Source organism: Anarhichas minor, unplaced genomic scaffold (assembly GCF_050575085.1).
Source record: "Anarhichas minor isolate MPS153535 unplaced genomic scaffold, ASM5057508v1 ptg000025l, whole genome shotgun sequence".
Lineage (NCBI taxonomy): Eukaryota > Metazoa > Chordata > Actinopteri > Perciformes > Anarhichadidae > Anarhichas > Anarhichas minor.
Genome location: NW_027466471.1, coordinates 6569734 through 6591291, shown reverse-complemented (window position 1 = coordinate 6591291; position 21558 = coordinate 6569734). Strand labels below are relative to the sequence as shown.

Below are 21558 nucleotides of genomic sequence, written 5' to 3'. Positions count from 1 at the left end.
TGCGGAAGTGAAGTTGTCTTAAGTTCATCCTGCTGTCTCTGACAGCCAGTGTTGCTCTTGTAACCACTGTGCGTTTAGTGTTCAGAAGCAGAGACTCGTAACTCACAGAGGATGGCTTTGTCTTTCGAGGGAAGAGTCGTGCTTGTCACCGGGTCCGGAGGAGGTAAACTCACCGTTCAAACGTAACCAAACGTTAGCTAGACTGCCATCGCTGTTGCTGCTCCGAATGCTAACCTGCTAGTTGCATAGATTAAGCAACGTTGTGTGTGCCGAACTATTAAGACAGTCAGTGCACGAGTCTGTCTTTTCTTCCGTCTGTGTTAGCCGCCTACGAGTTAAATCCCGGTACGTCAACTTGCTATAACGTTAAATGCGGACACCGGCGAAACAAACGTAAATACCTCAAAGTAAACAATCGTTTAGACTACGGTATCACATTTTTGTACACATATTGCAACATGTAACGACTACCATCGTGCGTCTCAACCTTTTTATCCGAGGAACACATGGAGCAAAGTGCATGTATCCAAATGACAATCACGCGAGTGCAAAGTGTGTGAAAGGTCACGTGGATCAGCAGCAGTGGGTTGTGTTGATGTTACTCTGTGAAAGTATGAGAATGCGTTTTACCCATCTCTGTCTTTCTCTCCACAGGCCTCGGCAGGGAATATGCTCTGGCTTTTGCTGAAAGAGGCGCCTCAGTTGTAGGTAAATAAAGAATCTAGATTTTCAGCTTTTTTTTTTTTTTGTCTGTCAAATAAAGTTTTCTACATTGTATACAGCACCCAGGGGCATTTAGCCTCCGCACTTAACCCATTGTAGCACAAGGAGCAGTGTGCAGCAGTTCTACCGGCCCAGGGAGCAGTGTGTGGGTCTGGTGCCTCGCTCAGGAGGCTAACTGGCACATCTGCTGCCAGTTCCCACTCTGTACTTGGTCCGTTTGGGGACTTTAATCAGCAACCTCACCCCGGTTCCTGAGGCAAATCCCCACGGACTGAGCTACTGCCGCCCCCTCTCCCCACCACACACTTTTATTTTTTATTTTTGGAACAGGTATTTGGGTTATACTGTGGTTGGTTAGTGCGACCAGGCTCTGATCCTATATACTGGGTGAAAAGCCTCTCCAAAAGTGAACCCTCATAATCTCTTTTGATGTTCTCTTTGCATAGACAACGGAGAGCCTTTTCAGTGTGCATCGTGACATTTTGCCCAGCAATATTTCCCATGAAATTTTTAATTTAATTAATAAAATTTCCCTTTTCGCAATCTTTTTAATCTTTTTAATGAAGTTCTTATAGCATTTGCTGCTGACTACATACAGAGTACAGTAAAGCAGCCGCAGTGATTTTAATTCATACTACACGACATTACGAGCAGAACCTGCAGATTCTTGCTCTTGCATGGCTCTCTGCCAGAGGTGACTGTGGGCTTTAGGGGTGTCCTGGTTTTGATTTTGGTCGGGATGTTCTAATCCAGTACACAGGACTAGTATTGGCACAGATATACTCATCTTAAGAGGATCGGGTATCAACCTCGACATGACAGATCTACAGTAAATACAGTGACTTGAATTAAGTACAATGTCGTCATGAAAATATATTGTTGCTGCTGCCAGTTACACTTGTTTTTTTCAGTGTCACAGCAATCCCTGGTCTTGGGAGAGAAAACAGTTGAATGGGTGCATTTAGGAGATAAATAATACCTCTAAATAGGGCATGTCATAAAGAACTGTGCAGCGCATTAACCATCACAGTAATGATGTTTTAATGGTGTTGGCATAAACATTTGTCCTCTCCAAAATAGCAGCTTTCCCCCGATGCCTGGACTGAACTTCACCTCGAACTCTGACAAGGAATCAGCTTAGCTACACTCTTCTCCTAACACAATCACTCGTGGAGAATTGCATAACTCACCCCATTATTGCTTATCTTTTTCTTCTTGTTGCAAATAAAGTGAATGACCTAGGGGCAGACATTAAAGGGGGCGGAAAGAGTTCTGCAGCTGCCGATAAGGTGGTGGAGGAGATAAGAGCGAAGGGAGGAAAGGCTGTGGCAAACTACGGTGAGAAGTTTGGACTCTTGTCTTACCTTTTTTATTTTTCTTCTCTTCTTTCTTCTCTCGCATGTCATTTCCTCCATCTGGTTTGTTTGTGTCTTGCTTACCTTGTAGTATCAAATACGATATTGATTTCTGTCAGACTCACCGGCTCACTGGCGAAGCCGTTAGCGAGTATTGAAGATGCGTCTATCTCCCCTCTCATCTTTGTGCGTCTCACATGTATCAGACAAAAAGAACAAAGAACAGAACAACACTTTGATTAATGTGTTTCATAGGCAGTTTGGAAAATGGCAGATTTGTTTGTGAATGGACTAAGGATGACGCACCTTTTTTCTAACAAGCAATGATGCCCCAGCAATACATAACAGTGTTGCTTTTGAAAAAGTGACTCATCATGTATCATTACTCAGCACACTGAGCATGTCAGGGAGGCTTTCAACTTGCTACATAACACATCTTTCTCATAAGCCTGTCAGCTGTATCGCTGTGACACTAACTCTGCACACGCAATTTCTATCTACTTTTATGACACTTTTTTTTTTTTTGTCATGCACATACAGATTCTGTAGAAGATGGAGAAAAGGTGATCCAAACGGCACTGGATGCGTTTGGAAGAATAGGTGAGAATTGTTTTAGTATGTAGTAGTGAATCAATAAAATTCTCTCAATTATATTATTGTTTGTGATTGTTATCACTGCAATTTGAACTTATGTGACATATCTTTTTGCCCAGATGTTGTCGTAAACAACGCCGGGTAAGTCCTTTCACTGTAACAATCACACTTTTTGCCGATCACATGTGTTTTTGGAGTGGCTCTTTGATTGTAGTTACAGTATTAGTGGGAGTGTAGGCTGCTACAACCATGTCGAGGAGAACCTTGAGTAAAACCCTTTCCTGCTTTTCTTTGCCAAGGATCCTTCGTGACCGATCGTTTGCCAGGACGAGTGATTTGGACTGGGGTAGATAAACTATTCATGATGTTTACGTTCACTTCACTCTAAATAACTCATACTGTGGATACATTTGTTAATCTATGTCCCTTATGTACAGACAGATCTGTATGTGGGAGTTTACACATCAGTTGTAATCTGGATCTGTTCCACCATGTTCTAATGTGAAGTAATATCAGTGCATTAGTGTTGTGTATCTGACTCTGTCATATCCTCTTCACACTCCGTTTCAGACCTGATTCAAAGAGTTCACTTGAGAGGCTCCTTCTTGGTGACTCGAGCTGCCTGGAACCACATGAAAAAACAAAAGTTTGGCAGGTAAGGAGCCCAGCTACTTATTATCTAAGGTGGATGAAAGCTGTGCCGTCCTCCCTTTACGTAGGTAGGATTCAGTGACACTATCCCCAGCAGACAGACCATTGCTGGACATTAATCAAGAGGATGTCAGCCTGGCACAAAATGCCGTTTGGTTCAGACGTCAGCTAAAGTACCGTAAATGTTTTTTATGCGTCTCATTTTAAGTGGCCTCTTGAGGTTATGCACTTGAGGTAATAAGGAATATAAAGCATTTTCTGCCTTCACATTATTACACACACATTCTGACTCCGACTATAGTCACTTGATACCCGTTAATATGTCTCGCTCCATTGGTTTCAAGGTGCGCAATGAGAAAAATCTGCATACTTAGAAAAGCCCAAGACAGCAAATTTGAGATGAATATGTAAATCACCAAAGAAGGAAGGGAATTACTTAATATGGTTATGCGGCACTGCAGGTTAATCTCTGAACAATCTGAGTGCTATTTATTGATGACTCCACATGAAGCGGCAAAGATGTCTGTGCAGGCTCATCGTATTCTTCAAAGTAGTACAGCATTAAAAAAAATAAAGTAGTCGGAAGTTGTAGAGTTCAAGGTGTTTCCTCACCTCTGGAGAAACCTCTCGAATTCAATGAAACATTCAGCTGATGGTATATACTAACTCGAAGCAGTCGGGTATGCATGCAGATATGTATTGATCATGTTTTGAAGGTATAATCAGTTGCTCATGGAAGATGGTGAAGATATTTTGACCTGCCTAGGGGGCAACTGGTGACATAAACAATGGCTGCCTTCTGGATCTGAACTGAACACTCGTGCTTTTCCTGCTACGACGGTTAAAAATGTGTGCTGTGAAAAAAAAAAAAAAGGCCTACTGAGGTTTGCGTGTTTTGAATTAAAATGAGCAGAAGGTCACACAAACCAGCTGTGCTCCCATGTAACTCCAGGTAGCAGATGTCCTGCACATGTGCTCTGTTTGAGCGGGAGAAGACGGGGAGTTCATCGAACATTGAAGTGACATTTTGCATGAAGTATCGCTGCATTGAGCCCAGGAGCAGCTTGTTATTTCTAATGTCCTATGGTTTCGAAATTCAATCTTTGTGTGCAGTCAACCCAAGCAAAAGCTAATTGTGTATTTAAAGGTAATACCATAACAGAACGAAAGGAAAAGTAGAGCGGTTCGTGGCGTGACTCGGACAGAATAGAAGCCACGGCTGTGAATAAGCACGGACTGATTATTATACTCTGCATCAGGTCCTCGATGCACAAAAGGCCGTCTGTGTGTTTGCTGTTGCTCTTCTACTTAGCAACATTTATCACACGTGTTTACGTAGTAACTCTTGATCGTCAGAAAGGTTCACCCGGCATTTGAATCATAGACTTCAGCCCAAGATATTCATTTAAGAAATATTCAACTATGCCAATCCCCCCCGACAGTGTACTGTGACATGGATCACTGCTTCCAGCTACTTGTAGGTGCTCAAGCTTTTGTTTGTACCCGCGCTTGGTACCTGTGCGTACGTGCATTTGTTTCTGCGTGCAGCCTTCTTCAAGTAAAATTTACTCTGTGCAGTTATGCAATCAAGAGCGTTATGTGTGTGTGGATGGGCAAACATTACATGACTAGATGCCGACATATGCATACTCCTGTGTGTTTATGCATGCATGAAAAGCTTGTACCACTTTGTGAGAACGTGTGCGTGTGTGTGTGTGTGCGTGTGCGTGTGCGTGTGTGTGTATTGCACCAGAGAAATGCTGGTGCTTGTTACTGACTTGTTGCCCGGGGTTGTCTCTGCCCAGAATCATCATGACGGCTTCAGCCGCAGGCATCTATGGTAGCTTCGGCCAAGCTAACTACAGCGCTGCCAAGCTGGGCCTGCTGGGGCTGGCAAACACCTTGACCATCGAGGGAGGCAACTACAACATCCATTGCAACACTATTGCTCCCGTTGCTGGGTCACGCCTCACAGAGACCGTCATGACCCCAGGTGAGCAGAGAGATTAAACCACATGCATTAGTGCATGCAATTATTGGTCCGTATAATGCGTACCGTGGTGTTCTGCTAATTCATGCTTTCTCACATATACATGGTTTATTTTGGACAGACCACAATAGGTAAATGGATTTTCACCACAGCATTTATTTTTAAGAAGAAGAAGAATGTAATGTCTGTGTAATGTTGATTTACAAAATTTGAGGCAACAGCACTCCCGTTTGACATGCAAATTTGTCATCTAATATTAAAGAACTGTGGTTTTTGTCTGTTCCAACGGCCATGATGAAATCATGCGGCCCTGTAAGTGCTTTAAAAGTTTTAATGTGTCATCCCTGGATTCAAACAGGCAGCTCTGACCTCCTTATTTTACTGTAGCCGTTCTTCCAAATACTCCCAAACGTATGAGTAAGTAAGCGATTGAAACATTTATCATTTTCACATTGAAATGTTTTCTTAAGACGGAAGGTAATGCAGCGTTGGATACACACGGTGAACACGACCGAATATAGCTCGGAACAGCTTGTAAATGTGCAATACTCCATGTTGCCTATGAACATTTTATCAAACCAAAAAAAACTCATATCGGCCTTCAAAATGATAAAAAGGCGATGATTTTTAGCACACGCTGATGTTTTTACAAGGATCTAGTGAGCCCATAAAGAAAGAGGAATGTTTTTCTAACCAACCAAACCCCGTATCTGTAAATGTCGACCCATCACGAGCATATTGTGCGTGCTCTGTGCGTGCAGCTCTGTTGACGGGGGTATTAAGTGACAAATTAGAGGAATGGCTCTGCTGCCCTGCTGTGCTGGTCTGCAGTAGCATCTGTCACACTGCACTGTGCCAACTGTCACAGGATGGCCTCACCTTGGTAAATGACTTGGTTCCATATGTTGGCTTTCACTGACTCAGGCTTTTTGAAAAACAACAACAAAACCAATCCTGATAAACACTGCAGGGTGCAAGGAGACAGAATGCCTCTTCTTCTACCGCCGTGTTTAATCGATTGAAGGGTGCAGATAGTTTCAGCACACATATGGTGTCTAGTATTAAATCTTTTCACGGTTCATACTGAGGGAAAGAAAAAGCTCGTTTCATTACTTATTAAAATAAAAATACCCAGACCTTTCTTTTTAGAGATCACTTTAAACAGATGTTGACCTGGACCTATGTTCTCATGGATTCAAAAATGATTTTTCCTCCTCCAGTATCAGTGCATGATTTGTGCTATTTGTCCCGCAGAATATTATATTAATTATGCACATAGATGAGTTTGTATTAAACAATTCATACCGTGTAATGATAAGACAGTGATATATTATATAACTTAGCTTTTTGTAAATTTAGAGCATGATCATACGCGTATTGTATACGTAAATACCAGTTAGAAATCTACAACAATAAGGGTATTGTTTACTACTTTCCTATGCCCCGCCCCCCATGATTCTTTTTGAGTAAAATGGCTTCAAATAAACCACAACTTGTAATTCATGTAAGCGCTGTAGAAAGGGGACAAAAGCTTGAGGCTTGTCTAATAAGTCGGACCATATTCTTAGTGGTATTTTCAAAATAAACACATTAAGCCAACACAGCGTCATTGAAACAATACACTAACTACCAGCAGAAGCACCCCGTAGTTGCGCTGTATTTATACGTTTTCTGTTATTCAGAACTTGTGGCGTCCCTGAAGGCCGAGTATGTTGCTCCCGTGGTCCTCTGGCTCTGTCATGAACAATGCCAAGAAAGTGGATCACTGTTTGAGGTATGCAAAAAACACTTTCCTTCTCTTCAATAAGATCTCACTCCCACTGTGCTTTCATTTAGCTTTGTATCTATTTTCATCACGGAGCACAGTAATGTAACATTCACATGTTCATTCTCCATAAATAGACTATATACTGTATAATATATATATATATTTTTTGCTCATGTTTCATCTTCTTTCAGGCTGGTGCGGGCTGGATTGGGAAATGTGAGTATTGTATATATTTCTCCCCCAAGGGAATGTCTGTATGCATCTATGATAATCATTAGCCCCCGGTTCACTACTACTGCATGTGTGGGATTTTCCCGATGCAGTGACCTCTTTATTTGTGTGTGTCCGTGTGTGTGTGTGTATGCAGTGCGCTGGGAGCGTACTCAGGGCGCCATTGTGAGGCAGAAAAACCAACACATGACTCCTGAGGCGGTCCGGGACCAGTGGGACAAAATCTGTGATTTCACTGATTCCACCAAGCCTTCGAGCACACGAGGTCAGTGACGGATAAATACACGCTCGCATATACAACAGCCTATACTAGAGCACATGTGGTGGTGCATGTGTTCATACTGTCTATGCACCCTTACACTTGCATGTGCATTCACACACACACACACACACACACACACACTTAGATAAGGACCATACAGTAGATGACACGAAGTCTTGCTTGCAGTTGAGACGTTACTCAAGCCGTTTTCACACAGATTGTGATCTCTAAACCCTGCCTGTCTGCTGTCACACTTGTTTGACTCACTCTGTGTGTTGTCAGAATGATTCAGATTGCAGAACATAATCAAAGCCATCAGATACTTAACCAATTGAGTAACTATTGTAATGGTAAAATATGCATTTGAACTTTGTGTCCTCGATGTGAACTCAAACGTACGTGTCATCTATTAAGGAAAATGGCTACTGAAAAAGTAGCAAAACTACTTGCAGAGTGGCTGAACAACTTGTTCCTTCCATGGAGTAAAGAAAGTGCAGACTAAGCAGTAATCAGAACTGGTGGTTGAAAACACCTCATATTACCTTGAATGTATCGAAGCTGTGAAAAGTCAGCTGGATACAGCAGACGAGCCCTCGTGGGGGCTGCACTTTGAATCTAACTTGTTGCTGTATAGATAAAGGAGCCTGTGTGTTACATATTTTGAAGCTTTTACCACAGACTGCTGAATACGTACTCTGTTGTATACTCTTCCCTTGCAAGCGAATAAACGGAGAGAAGACAACTTTGAATCGTCTGAAGACTTTATTATTATTTATTTGTGAACAAAAACTCTTCTCCCGATTAACTCAGAAATCTTCCACAACACTATGCTCATTGTACAGCACGCTCAAAAACAAAAAAAATGATTTTTCTTGTGTTGAAAGTGCTCTAGCTTCTTGGAAGTACGTGTCTACTCTCTAGCTAGCTACCCCAACAAACAAGTTAAAGGTATAAGTAGCCTGTATGGGGGTGGAAGCTCAAAAAAATATTTCAGTGAAAAATGAGGGGGAAAGCGCATGGCAGTCATGAACTCACTCTGTACGACTGAACTTTCTGACATGAATTTAGTTTTTTTTTTTTTTACTATCGGCTCATCTGTATTTACACAGAGTTTGGTAACACGGAGCGAGGACACCATGGTGTTAGAGATCAAGGGAATGAGGCGGTGAACATGAGTATGAGCAAGCCTATAGTGTTGTTCCCGAAAGGTCTCATGCAAACAAGAGGGTGGCAAAATGTTGATTATTATTTCCTCTCCGCCTCCTCCATCCCTCTCCACGCTCTCAGATGTACATTTCGAGGAAAGGGTCGACGGTGTTGACGTTAACTGAATAAGGGTGGCGGTCCCGCGGGGGGGCGCTAGCTGGCCTCATTAGCGTGACTTTGTAGTGCCTCCTCGTTTGTAGCTTATTACAGAGACTTGTTGCTGCCTCTGTTTTGTAACTGCCTGCAACTGAGTGACGGTAATTAGTGGCTGTGGTCCCCCCAGTCTCTTGTTTCTGTTCCTTGGTTGTCTCCGCTGTCATCCTCAGTTTGTGTTGACTGGATCTGCTCGGGTATTCACAGCTTGTGTTACCTGGGTGGGTACGTTTCTATTTCCAGGCAAACAGAGAACACACACAGTGTGGACTCGATGTCTCGAGTATGCAAACGACTAATAGTTTGAAGAACAGAGAACTGGTCATGTTTATATCTCGACGCATGTGGATCTCAAAACCGTCCATGCATTTTTGAAGCTGTTGGCGGTTCAGCATGTGTTTTGATTGGAATTCTTATCGCGTGTCAGCATCTCCCTGGAAGTCTATTTAACTTTACTGCGTTCAATTTAACTTCAGATTAGGAATCTTTTGGAGCTGACGGAGCAAAAAATAAATAAATCCTGGCACTCAGTTCTGCAGATGTTCAGGTTTAATGATAGTCATCTGGGGGGGGGGGGGGGGATGATGACATTTGAAGAAGATGAACCGCATAAATACGAACAAATTGTCAGATGTGAGGAACCCTAAACTTTCTATCAGCGGCACCAGTAGAGAAATGTTGATATTATGGTGATTTTACATGTAAACTTCCACATTATTGATAAATCATCACGATCTCTTGGGGTGATTCTTGACAATAAAGAGTTGTATTATGAATAAAATAAGATTTTTACGAAAGAAGTAAGTAACCTATTCAACTTTAGTTCAACTAAAAGCACGCCTTGTCCTTACCTTTTAGATGTGCAGTTTCAGTAAAAAAAAGTGACTCAAGTGATCGTGAGAGCTAATCATGGTTTCAACTCTATCCATGCTGCCTTTATTTTGAAAGGGAGTTTACTGTTTGTAAAGTGCTCTGTAACTTAACAAGAACATCCTCCAACCGTTGTCGAGGAACAACGTTTGACAGATGAGAATTAACAGGATCATTTTAGCTGGCTAACACAATGTTAACCTGTGTTATTTAAACCACGTATGAAGAACGGTAAAGCCGGTGGGTGTGTTTTCAATACGCTTGTTAACACAAGTGGAAGCTGTTTGCATAATATACAAGTATCTGTCTACTTGGTCTGGGCCGTCAGAGATGCACATTCCTAACGGGCGGCTCTGATGATGGGTTCTTTTACTTGTCACTTCATCTAACTTTGGTGTCTGGTTCTGGTGCTCATCTGTCATCTCTCCACCTTTTGTATAGAGTCTGTACAGTATATGATGACTGTGCTGTCTGGACTGGAGTCAGATGAAGAAGTGGGCGCGAATGCAACCGCTGCTGCTGCTGCTGCAGCCTCGGCTTCAGGGCTCAATCCTGTGAGTAGAGATGACTTTTTTTCTTTGCCAGTAATTTTAAAGGGGATCTGCCTGTCTTTAAAACTATCATTGAATCGATCATTTTCTATCATTTTCCGCAGCTTATTCGGACCATGTGTGTGTGTGTGTATATATGTATGACTTTTGAAAGTGTGGAGCTGTAAAATGTCAGAGCGTTTCAAACACGGCAACTCGTGACTCTTTAATACCACCACACTCTACTTAGTCAGGGACCATAATAACATTCTTCGCCAAGCTCTGACAACATGCATAAGTACTTTTGATGTGTGATGCGTCGCCGCTTCATATTTACAGGAGACAAGCGTCGGCTCAGATTAGCATTTTTTAAAAAACGGGATGTACAAAAAGACGCGGTAGCACAATAGTACAGCGACAGCTCCCTGGATGGGTGCTCCTTCACTGGGCTCCCTATCATTGAATCACAGATGATGAACTGGTTACAGCTCACTTTCACTCACTTCAGTGGCTGAGTCGCTTAAATAAAACATTGAGCCACGAGTATAATTGTACCGCATGAAATAATTATCCAGAGAGACGGCCACAATTTTCCATTAGGCTGGTTGTAGCATGAGATGGTGGGAACATGTCAGCAGTTTAATCTGTATTTGTAATGCTACTCAGAGAGACGACTGAACCCTTTATTTACTTTGTCTGCACAAACTGTTACTCTGAATCACTACACAGTCATTTAATCAATGCTTAAACAGGACCAAAGCTTCATTTTGTGCAGTGTGGAGGCTGGTGCGACATGTATCGGTTATCGTATGAGCATCAGGCTACAAGCGCTTAAAAATGTTACTTGACTGCTATTAAAATGATGCACAGTGGTGCATCCTGGGGGTGCAAGGTCACTGGTTTGTTTCCAGCTGGGGGAATTGTTGCACACCATACGGTTCTCACTCCCCATCTTTCCTGTCTATATCTCCGCTGTCAGTAAAGAAGGAATAAATATATATCCGGCAATATATTGATCATCTCATTTTATGTATTTCAGAACCGGATCTGTTGGTTTGGTTATATTCTGCCGTACAACAACGTACACTTAACAAACTCAAACCAACGTGAGAGCATGCAGAAACAAAAAGCATATCATGACATAGAATTATCCAAACTATAAATTGTATTGAACACAATCAAGGTGTTGTGTGATATTTTGTCTATCTGCCTATAAAAAATATTGTTGTTTCTTCTGTTTTTAAAAGCATTACAACTTCAATATATTACATGTGCTTTACCACACTTCACTGCACTTCTTTATCTATGCATGTTAATAGCCACATTCACTTTTGAATCATTATTATACTTGCCTTTGGGGACCTTATTTCTTAACATTCTGCGACTCAGTAGAATGACTCACTAGCCTGCTTCAATGGTGTCCTGACTCAATGATCAGCATCCTCTCTGCTGTGCGTTTGTGTCTGGACTTGTATTTGGAGCAGAGTCACAATGTACCCTCAAGACAAACATCACCATTGTGTCCTCAGTTGACTTAGCTTTGTGGTAAGTGTGTGTACTTGTGTAGTGCTACACACACACACACACACACACACGGTGTGTGAGTTGCTTGTGTGACTTTGTCCTTGTCATGGTATTGTGCACATTTTGCTTAAATTACAGCACACTGTGCTACTGCTTTGCTCATATTTATTTCATGTCACGCAAAGTATCGCATTGGCTCCACCAAGGTTAGCATTGCTCTGTCCACTCACATGTGCTTTGTGTGTCATGCAGGTGTGTTCCCTTGTTGGATCAAATTCATTTCTGTGTAGTTTATATGTGAGGCAACGTCTTTTAAATTAGTAGGTCAGTAAGTTCATTTTATTTCTGTGTCATGCCAATAGATCGGGTCGTCCTCACATAAGACTACAAGAGCTTGCTGTGTGTCAAGTCTCATAAATAACTGCAAGATGTCAAAAATACAAAGCAGGGCTGAAACAGTTAATGGATTAGTCGATTAATGGACTAATTAATCAACAGCAATTCTGATAATTGATCGTCGATAATGGAGAGTCATGTATATTATCAAATCCCCAGTTACAGGGCTTTTGAAACAGAATATCTCCCACATCTGCATTCAAGTGTTGTGACTATGGACCAGCTGACATGTTGTGTTATGCAGAGTGTGAGGCACAACATTCACGCAAGCAATATTGTTTTGATCAGTAGCTCAACACAGGCGTTGATAAAATGACAAATAAGTACCGCAGGACTAATATGACTTTAATGTTGTCCCAGATGTATGTTTATTGTCCCATATTTCTGTCTTATTAAGAGGAGGGGATCTTTAGGGATGGATAGCAGTATTTGTCACATAGAAGTGCATACATCATCTGGAAGCTGAATATTAATTTGAGATGCAGCGTTTGTTTTCTCTCATTAATAACTACAACGATCTATTGATTATTCAACTAATTTAAATAAATTGTGAAAGGTGTAAAAGAGCTTGGAACACTATGATGGAAATACATGATAGCCATTCACATGCTCTAATATGTTGCAGCAATGTTTGGGAATATGAAAAAATCAACTCATGATTATTTAGTATTTTTAAACTCCTGTTTACAGCCCTGCAAAAAAAAGAAATAAAAATGTTTACATAATGCTTCAACACATCATACAAAAAAAAAAGTACAATATCAAAAACAGGCTAAATGAAATAAGGAGGATATCAATGAATATTAAGAAGAATTAAAAAGACAGCATGTATTTTATAAGTGTGAGTTTTGTTGTAATGGAAAAGTCATCACTCCGTCTTAAGTATCAGAAGGCAGTGCCAGAGGATTAACAAGGATCTTAAAACATTTACAATGCAGCGAAGGGCTCCACCTTCCTGAGCTTTAAAAGGCATTCGTGACTTTGTGTCATTAACACTTGATTACTGCGACTCTCTCTCTCCGTTCAGCCAATTTTCAGTCGGCTCGTTAACAGAAGTGCAAGAACTAATTTAACATCGCGGCGTTTCTGGCCACCAGTCAAGTTCAGGGTGCGTTGTGAATTAGTGCTGACTTCCAAAGCTCTGCCTGCTCCGGCCCAGGAGTGCATTTGTGAACTGCTGATTCCTCTTAGCTGGGAGATCCCACCGGTCCTCAACATAATTACTGCTGATGATCACAGATGAAATCTTTTAAAGCCGTTTCTTTTTGCTTTTATTTGCTTACGTTATGTCTGTCTTTTCTATCATATTCTTTTCTATGACCTTAACAAAGTATTCAGTTGTGAATCTCTTTGAAGTGCTGAATACTAAAAAAAAACATCGTTCTGCTATTCCTCAGTGCGTTTACTCTGTTTTTATTGTCTCCTAACAAGAATCTACAGCCATGCTAGCGGCTCTTACTTTTACTTAATGCATCTCAAGAGATCTCCAAAGTCATTAGAATGCATCAGCTGGGAACCATGACTGTGTGTACAAAATGTCAATTCAATCCATCCAATAGTTGTTGAGATATTTCAGTCTGGACGGAAGTGGTGATCAACTGACCGATCGACTGCTGTTCATCCCTAGAGCTACGCAGCTAGCATAGCTGACAACGTTTAGAAAAGTGCTCCATAAACAAAGGTTGATTCCTTATGTATTCTCTTATTGCCTATGTTCCACCTATACGTTATAGGATTGATTCATTCCACTGTATGTGCAGTGTTTATTAAATCATTTGTGTTCAGGGGTTGAGCTGTCGAGCTAATCTACCATGGGGGTGATACTTTTTCTGCAACCCCTTAAAATCCTTTTCTCGGCCTAACTAACGGTGTTAAAGAAGCCCAGTCGTGTGTCTGTAAGCTCCTGAGGTGCTCCTCCCTCGGAGTAGCCTGGTTGACGCGCTTGCGGTAGGCTATGCTAAACTATCTGTGAGGTGTGGTGCTTTTGACACATCACAGAGACCTTTGTTTGCTGATCGATAGCACATTTATTTTTGTCGTGGAACAATGTACAGAAAGCCACTCTTTCTCACGATGTGGTAAAATGTGTATAGTATCGCGGTCAAAACCTTTTGCCCTTCCGGGGTCAAACACCTGACAAACACAGTGATTTCAGGACCTATATACCCGAGCCCCGGACAGGAATACAGCGCCACCCAATGTACACACAAAGAAGTACAGTTGTATTTATAATACCATTTTTGGCTCTAACAAACGGGATAGCTTTTCATTCCTGCTCTCCGGACGTTCAGCTGATAATATGATCACAAGCTGACGACGTCTCTTCTCCTTTCAGGCTGAGGCCGTGGGACAGAAACTACCACCGACCACTTTCGTCTTCACTCCCACCCAGTGCATCCTCTATGCGTTGGGGGTCGGCATGTCCACCAAGGACCCAGACCACCTAAGGTGTGTGTGTGTATGTTTTATGCTAATGACTCTAACAGCCTTAAGAGATCTGTTAAGTCAACCTGTGTGAAATTTGATTACCTTTTTTTTTTTTTTTTGTGATCACATTTTTATTGATTTTCAAGATATGCATTAAAATAAATAAATAAATTACAATGAATGCATACACGTATATATACATACATACATACATATATATACTGTATATGCTTACCCTTACTCTGTAATCTCCCCCCCCCCACACACACAATTGGCGACGCCCACCGCCATTATACATCTCCATATAATACACTTGGGAATATATTATATAATTAATTAATTAATTAATTAATTAATTAATTAATTGCATAAATTCTTGAATTGTATGTCAGACTCTAGTCCAGGGTGAGAGTTTTTCCTTCAGCACCATGCTGAGAGGTCCATGTTTACAACATCAAGATGCGATTCAGTAACTCGTAACATGTTCGTGTAGGTTCCTGTATGAAGGCCACGAGGACTTCAGCTGCCTCCCAACCTTCGGGGTCATTGCCTCTCAGGCTGCCATGATGGGTGGCGGGCTGAGCTCAGTCCCTGGACTCAACATAGATTTCACACAGGTTAGAAGACATGCATGTCGTGTGTGTGTGCTTCACGTTGTTGTGTGCTCATATGCACATTTGTATCCATATGGTCTATTTCACACATTACTCATGCTAATGAGGCTTTACGATATAGATATGATTGTGTATCACAGCTGTTCTAATGCTCTGTGTCAGGTGTTGCATGGAGAGCAGTATCTGGAACTCTACAAACCTTTACCAACCTCAGGTATTCCCTTCTCTACTGTTATAAGCACTTGATGTACTTGCTGTAGACTTTACGTTATAGTAAGTAGAATAAAAGGCATTTTAGAGCCTCACTGAGTCCTTTTGTTAGGATTCATGTTACTGTGTTTAACTTTATGTCACAAATGTGGGAGCAGTCTGAGTTTAATTTAGAGCCATTTTTATGATGCCTTTAAGTGTAAGGGTCTCTAATTAAGGGCAGCTTACCCTATTAAGCCATGATGGATTTTAATTTGATATCCTATACTAGCATATCCATACTGGGAAAATGACTACATACTGTATGGACCAGCGTGACCCCAGTTTGTGCCTCATGTATTATGATTAAAATTAACTACGTCTGTGTGTGTGTGTGTGTCACAGAGCTAGTTTGGTAATATTAAGTACTTGCATGACTAAAGTACGACATTGTATTCAAGTAGAAGTAAATGTTTAAAATACCTTTTCTAGGTGCTCTTACCTCTCAGTCCACCGTAGCAGACGTGTTGGACAAAGGATCCGGCGCCGTCATCCTCTTGGATGGTGAGTTTCTTTCCCCTCATAGTCTGTATTTATTCAACATGCATTTGTTTCATAACACTTTCATTTGTCTTTGGCTGAACGTTGCCTCTCAGGCTGAATTATTGAAAGTTAATTCTCAGCCCGTGTCTGCAGGGATTGAAATAATGGACTGAGAAACGGCTCATGTTCCTGTTTTGACAATTCCATAGAGATGGATGATATTAGAAGCACTCTGATCTATAACGAATCCGACTTAAAACAAATCACATGGGACCTGAGGTTCCCAATAGGGATGTCAATTCTTTACACACACGAAACCAATCAGCGTCTGTTATGCTCCCGGAGTGAAAGCCAAGTTAGTTCTGGGTGAGCCAACACGGTACGGTTCCGTCCTGCAGAAGCAGCTGTGTTAGTCTTTGTGCCCGGTCCTATTTTGAATTGACCTGATGAAATGAGCCGTCTGGTATGCTGAGAGGAGGCTGGAGATGATTCCTCCTGACGGCTGCTAATTGTCGCTTCTTAGTCCGCTTTCCGTGTGGTTCCTTTCATGTTTCCTCCTGCTCCAATTATACTATAAATACGCTGTAATGAGAGAATGTGTGTGACACTGAGGCCCTTCACCGTTTATTGTTATTTATTTTTTGTAATTGAGTGTAACTTAAAGTGATTGCGAGGCAAGAATACAAACTCAATGGTTGCGTTACTTTCGCCCTTCCTTTGTCAAAATCCACTGCACATCGGTGAGTTTAGCATTCTGAAACGCAACGACACATCAGCCCAAAGTGTGTCGATAACAACATGGTGAAGAAGATTCGACAGCATTTAGAACTGTAACATGAACTGTAGCAGTGTCTCTGTCTCTCCATTCATGCTACATTGACTTCAACCGTAGCCAGTAGAGTACGTTATAGTTCACTTCACTGAATATAAAATATAACGTACGGTGATGTAACACTGGGCATTGTGCTGCATTATGAGTACTGATACGTTCCTGATAATACCTCTGTGCTTAAGTAGAAATATATATGCAACTGGTATATTGTTTAAATGCCACATTTGTGCCACTTCACAGTGAACACCTACAGCGGCGACGAGCTGATCTGCTTCAACCAGTTCTCAGTGTTTGTGGTCGGAGCTGGAGGGTTCGGAGGGCGGAGGAACTCCGAGAAAGCCAAAGTACGTATTCCTTGTTTGAGTAACAAGATAAGACACCGGGAGCTGTCGCTGCCTCATATTTGATTTGTTTTATTTGTGTTTTTATTTCCTTCAGGCTGCTCTGCCGCCACCCAAACGGGCACCAGATGTTGTGGTGATTGATTCTACCACAAGAGACCAAGTGAGTGTGTGTCTGTGTGGGTTTAGCTGCAGAATAAATCTGTGTGTGTGTGTGTGTAAGTAATAGGACATATATTGTTTTGTGCCTCTGAAATAACCTTTTCGACAACATTTGAAGAAGTGTTGGACAAGATTCTCATCCATTTAAAAAAAAAAATAAAAAAAATAAAAATAAAAATAAATAAGCAGGAGGGAACACTGACTGTATGATGCAGCAGAAAATTAAAAAGAAAGGAGGGGGGGGGGGCGTAAAAACGAAATCCCTCGAGCAATTTAAATGACTGCAACTGTATCACTTCAAAGACATTCTTATTTTAGGTATCTCTTCATGATAATTAAATTTAATCCCACATCTGTGTATGAAAGGTTCAGAGGTTTATGAATTAGAGATGGATCTAAACAATACGTGTTTCCCCCGCGGTTCCAGGCGGCCTTGTACCGTTTGAGTGGAGACTGGAACCCTCTTCATATAGACCCCAGCTTTGCTGCCATGGGAGGTGAGAGTCGTGCAGACTATTTTTCGTCGTCATCATCAAAATGTCTTAAGTTATGTATTTTGATCTCATTAATACATAAACATGCTATACTCAAAAATGCTCTTTGCCCAGGCTTCAAGGCTCCCATCCTGCACGGCTTGTGCTCGTTTGGCTTCGCTGCGAGACACGTCCTCAAACAGTTTGCCAACAACGAGCCCTCCAGATTCAAGGCTATCAAGGTCAGCGTTGCTCGTGATTTAAACCCCGTCATACAGTTTGAGTCACTGGGCCTCGTGCAAGAACTACATGTATAAACGGGTTTGTTCGAGAGGCTTCAGTGCTCGATAAATCATATAACATTCATTACTTCTGGTTAAATGCTATAAAATAATCTAATTACAGATCCATCGACTCAACCAGCCCTCTCTTAACCCCCCCGCCTGTCTTTCTCAGGTTCGCTTTGCAAAGCCGGTGATGCCGGGTCAGTCGCTACAGACCGAGATGTGGAAGGAAGGCAACAGGATTCACCTCCAGTGTAAAGTCAGTGTTTCGGATCAGGTTTGTTGATGGTGTTCTGCGTGTGTCTTTCTGATGAGCTCTTCCCTTTGGTCCAGGTGAAGGAGACTGACTCCGTTGTGCTAGCGGGGGCCTATGTGGATCTACACGGATCAGAGGCTTCTCCAGAAAACCTCACTCCAGTACGTCAGTCTGAGACCGCTCCATTTCTCTTGTCTTTTTATAGCATTCATGCATTAAAGCTCCTTTCCCTGTAGTGCCGTAGATCATTTCGATACAATTATTTTGTGCATTTGGTGTTTATGTTTATATTATTTATATATAGTGTTTCTGTTCTTTCCAACGTTGTGCAGCCGGGGGCCCTGCAGAGCGAGCTGGTGTTCGCAGAGATCGGCCGTCGTATTGAAGACTCGGGCTCAGAGTTGGTCAAGAAGGTGAATGCCGTGGTCGCCTGGGAGATCACCAAAGACAACAGGAACGCTGCACAGTGGAGTAAGTGTACTGAATGCTGTACACGCATATTAAACACACACCGGTTCATTGTGGGGAAACGTATCGGTTCAGTTCAGATCTTTCTTGTCCAACAAAGGACATTTCTTTTGCAGTAAGGCAGCATATAAAAAACACACACACCCAATAAAGCACAGCAAAATAATGAAGACATTAAAAGTGCTGATACTATAAATAATATGATAAAAGGTTTATGTGATAAAAGCAAGAGAACACTGCAGCGATATTAATATGGATAAGGATTTAGCTTTGCGTGTTATTTGCCTGTTAAACGTATCCGACAAAGAATGATGGAGTGCTTTCCCCGGTCACCTTGACTGACTTGATTCCTGTTTCACACATTTAATTCCCCATAATAATAAGATGGAGAGGCTCAGGACTGATTCTATGGTGTCAACACTCAGAAATCAGTCTGAAAACATGATTCACTCTGACTGGCCCATGAAACAAAGGCTTGAGTATCTGTGTGAGCTGTTAAATTGACAAGTTAATTTGACCCAGATTGACATTTTGCTAACAAGTTGTCAAATAAGCAGTTCAAACTTGGGCTACATCGCCGCCAAAGACAGAATAATAACTCCATATGAGAGTGAGCTGTGAAAGCAAAGCCAACCAGCCCGGCTCGACGCTAATCACGTGTTTATGATTTATTCCATCTTCTACTTTTGCTTCTTTTTTTTTCCTCTCCAGCCATTGATCTGAAGAACGCAGGCGGCTCCTTGCACAAAGGCCCCTCCAGTGGGAAGGCGGATGTGACCATCACCGTGTCAGATGAAGACTTCATGGAGGTGGTGCAGGGGAGACTCAACCCTCAGACGGTAACACACATATAGTCAAACCTATTCAGTCATAATTAATCTCTGTTTTTTACATGCTGTAAACGCAAGTCCCTCCTGCTTTACATTGATGCTCACAAGGGGAGCGTCTTCCTTTTAAGTTTCACAAAACAGATGCTGAAATGTTTTTCTGGTGAAAAATGGAGCCTCATATTTTAAATCCTGTTTTTTTTCCGACATTTTAATTATAACCCGTAGATCTGTAATGACTTCTCTCTGAAATCTCATCATGTCAGAAAAGAAGGAAATAAAATGATCCATCAAAGCAAGTTCAGAAAGCACTCGGTGCGGGTAATCAATCGCCGCTACCTCTTGTGTCTGTAGTACCTCATCTGTCAGAGGGAGTGATCATCACTGTACACAATTTATATACTTCCTGGAGAGCTTGATATTGATCTGAGGTCAGTGTGTGTGAGCTCTTTACAAAGAGCCTCAACTGGCCGTGGTGTTGAAGGTCCCTCAGGCGGGGTGTTTTTCCAGCCTCGACGATGATGAAAGGAGCAGCTGGAGGAAGATAAGTTGTAGAAGTCACAAAAGGACGATGTGAACTGTCACCCGGGGTCGTCGTAGCCATCGTCCCATAAATGATTCTAGCCGAGCGCCGCGTATCATCAGCTGTTCAGCTCGCCCAGTAAAGAGACTTCTCTGCTGCACCCCTCAGCGCTGAGTTTTTCTGTCATCTTTCTAGGCATTCTTCGCTGGCAAGCTGAAGGTTAGAGGGGACATCATGCTGACTCAGAAGCTGGAGGTCATCCTGAAGGACCATGCCAAGCTCTGAGCTGCTCAGCCAACCAATCGGATGACCGACCTTCCTACCAGCTCTCTCTGTCTGTCTACAGTCATGCGTGTGTCAATGCTTGGCCATTCAAGAGAAATGCTTAAAAAAAAAAAAAATCAAGTAAGATTAATACTGCTAAACCTGTTATAAAGCTCATCCTGACTACAATCATAATTCAGTGATCTGTTATTTCATTACAATGACTAATTCCCTTTCTCAGAAATAGTTGTGGTGTGGTGGAGGTTATTGCAGGTATATGGGACGCACTCGCCTCTTTCTCAGCACTTTACAGTACAGCCAAAGAGTTTACCCGCTGCCTCCTTGGTAAAGTTGACCTAGTTGTACACGCACCTCAACGACACCACTGGTTGGATGGAACTGATACTGTAATCTCAACAGAGCCTTTGAGATGTATAATACTGTAGAGTTTGCTAATTATGAAAAATAATGATTTTCACTTAATTTTTTATGTCAATTATGCAATTGTAAAGAAATGCAATGGTTGCTCTTCTATGAAAATAAAGTGATTCACACATAAAGCTCATTTCTGTTTAATGTATAATGGTGCTGCACTATGGATGGTAATTCAATTATGTATCAAATGACTATAAAAGGGGTCACTCGTATTGATGAACAGACAGAATGATCACCTGAATCTGCAGCTCTCTTTGGCTTTGCAGTAATGCAGTAGTGGGGCGTGTTTCAGCAACCAGGCTTCATTCGGCCCACCTCGGCTACATCCACGCTCCATCTCTTTGCCCATTGGTGGATTAAGCTGTCGTCCTTCACTTCAACAGTTTGCTCACAAGTTCGCAAAGCAAGCTTTAAAGCCGACGTGTCAATGTTGTGTTCACAACTTTGTTGTTAGATATCACAAGAATGGGAGAGACGGTAACTGTTACCGTGACCACCAAAATCGAATAAATTCATCCTTGAGTCCCAGGGGATTTATTGACTTTTTATGACTTAGTATACTATGACTTTTGTATTATTCATAAAAACGTCATAGTATGCTGAAGAAAATTATAAAAAGGTCATAGTATAGTTATGTCACACAAGTCAGAGTTGGTTGAAAAAGTAA

General features: G+C 41.8%; 1 protein-coding gene across 2 annotated transcripts; it reads left to right on the top strand.

Moving 5' to 3' along the window:
* Positions 1-4: 4 nt before the first annotated feature.
* On the top strand, positions 5-21016 carry hsd17b4 (hydroxysteroid (17-beta) dehydrogenase 4). 2 transcript variants are annotated; one of them, XM_076099388.1, is made up of 25 exons: positions 5-163; positions 655-708; positions 1954-2061; positions 2619-2678; positions 2792-2813; positions 2972-3018; positions 3243-3327; positions 5129-5316; positions 6996-7087; positions 7273-7297; positions 7449-7577; positions 10245-10357; positions 14589-14701; positions 15174-15297; positions 15457-15508; positions 15976-16047; positions 17099-17202; positions 17297-17362; positions 17789-17858; positions 17970-18076; positions 18291-18377; positions 18452-18535; positions 18707-18845; positions 19554-19681; positions 20388-21016. In XM_076099388.1, the coding sequence occupies exons 1-25, from the start codon at positions 112-114 to the stop codon at positions 20475-20477; spliced, it is 2211 nt and encodes a 736-aa protein (XP_075955503.1). In that variant the 5' UTR covers positions 5-111; the 3' UTR covers positions 20478-21016. The 2 variants fall into 2 exon arrangements, with proteins under 2 accessions (XP_075955503.1, XP_075955504.1); XM_076099389.1 differs by lacking the exons at positions 5-163; positions 655-708; positions 1954-2061; positions 2792-2813 and having other exon boundaries at positions 2638-2678.
* Positions 21017-21558: the final 542 nt, after the last annotated feature.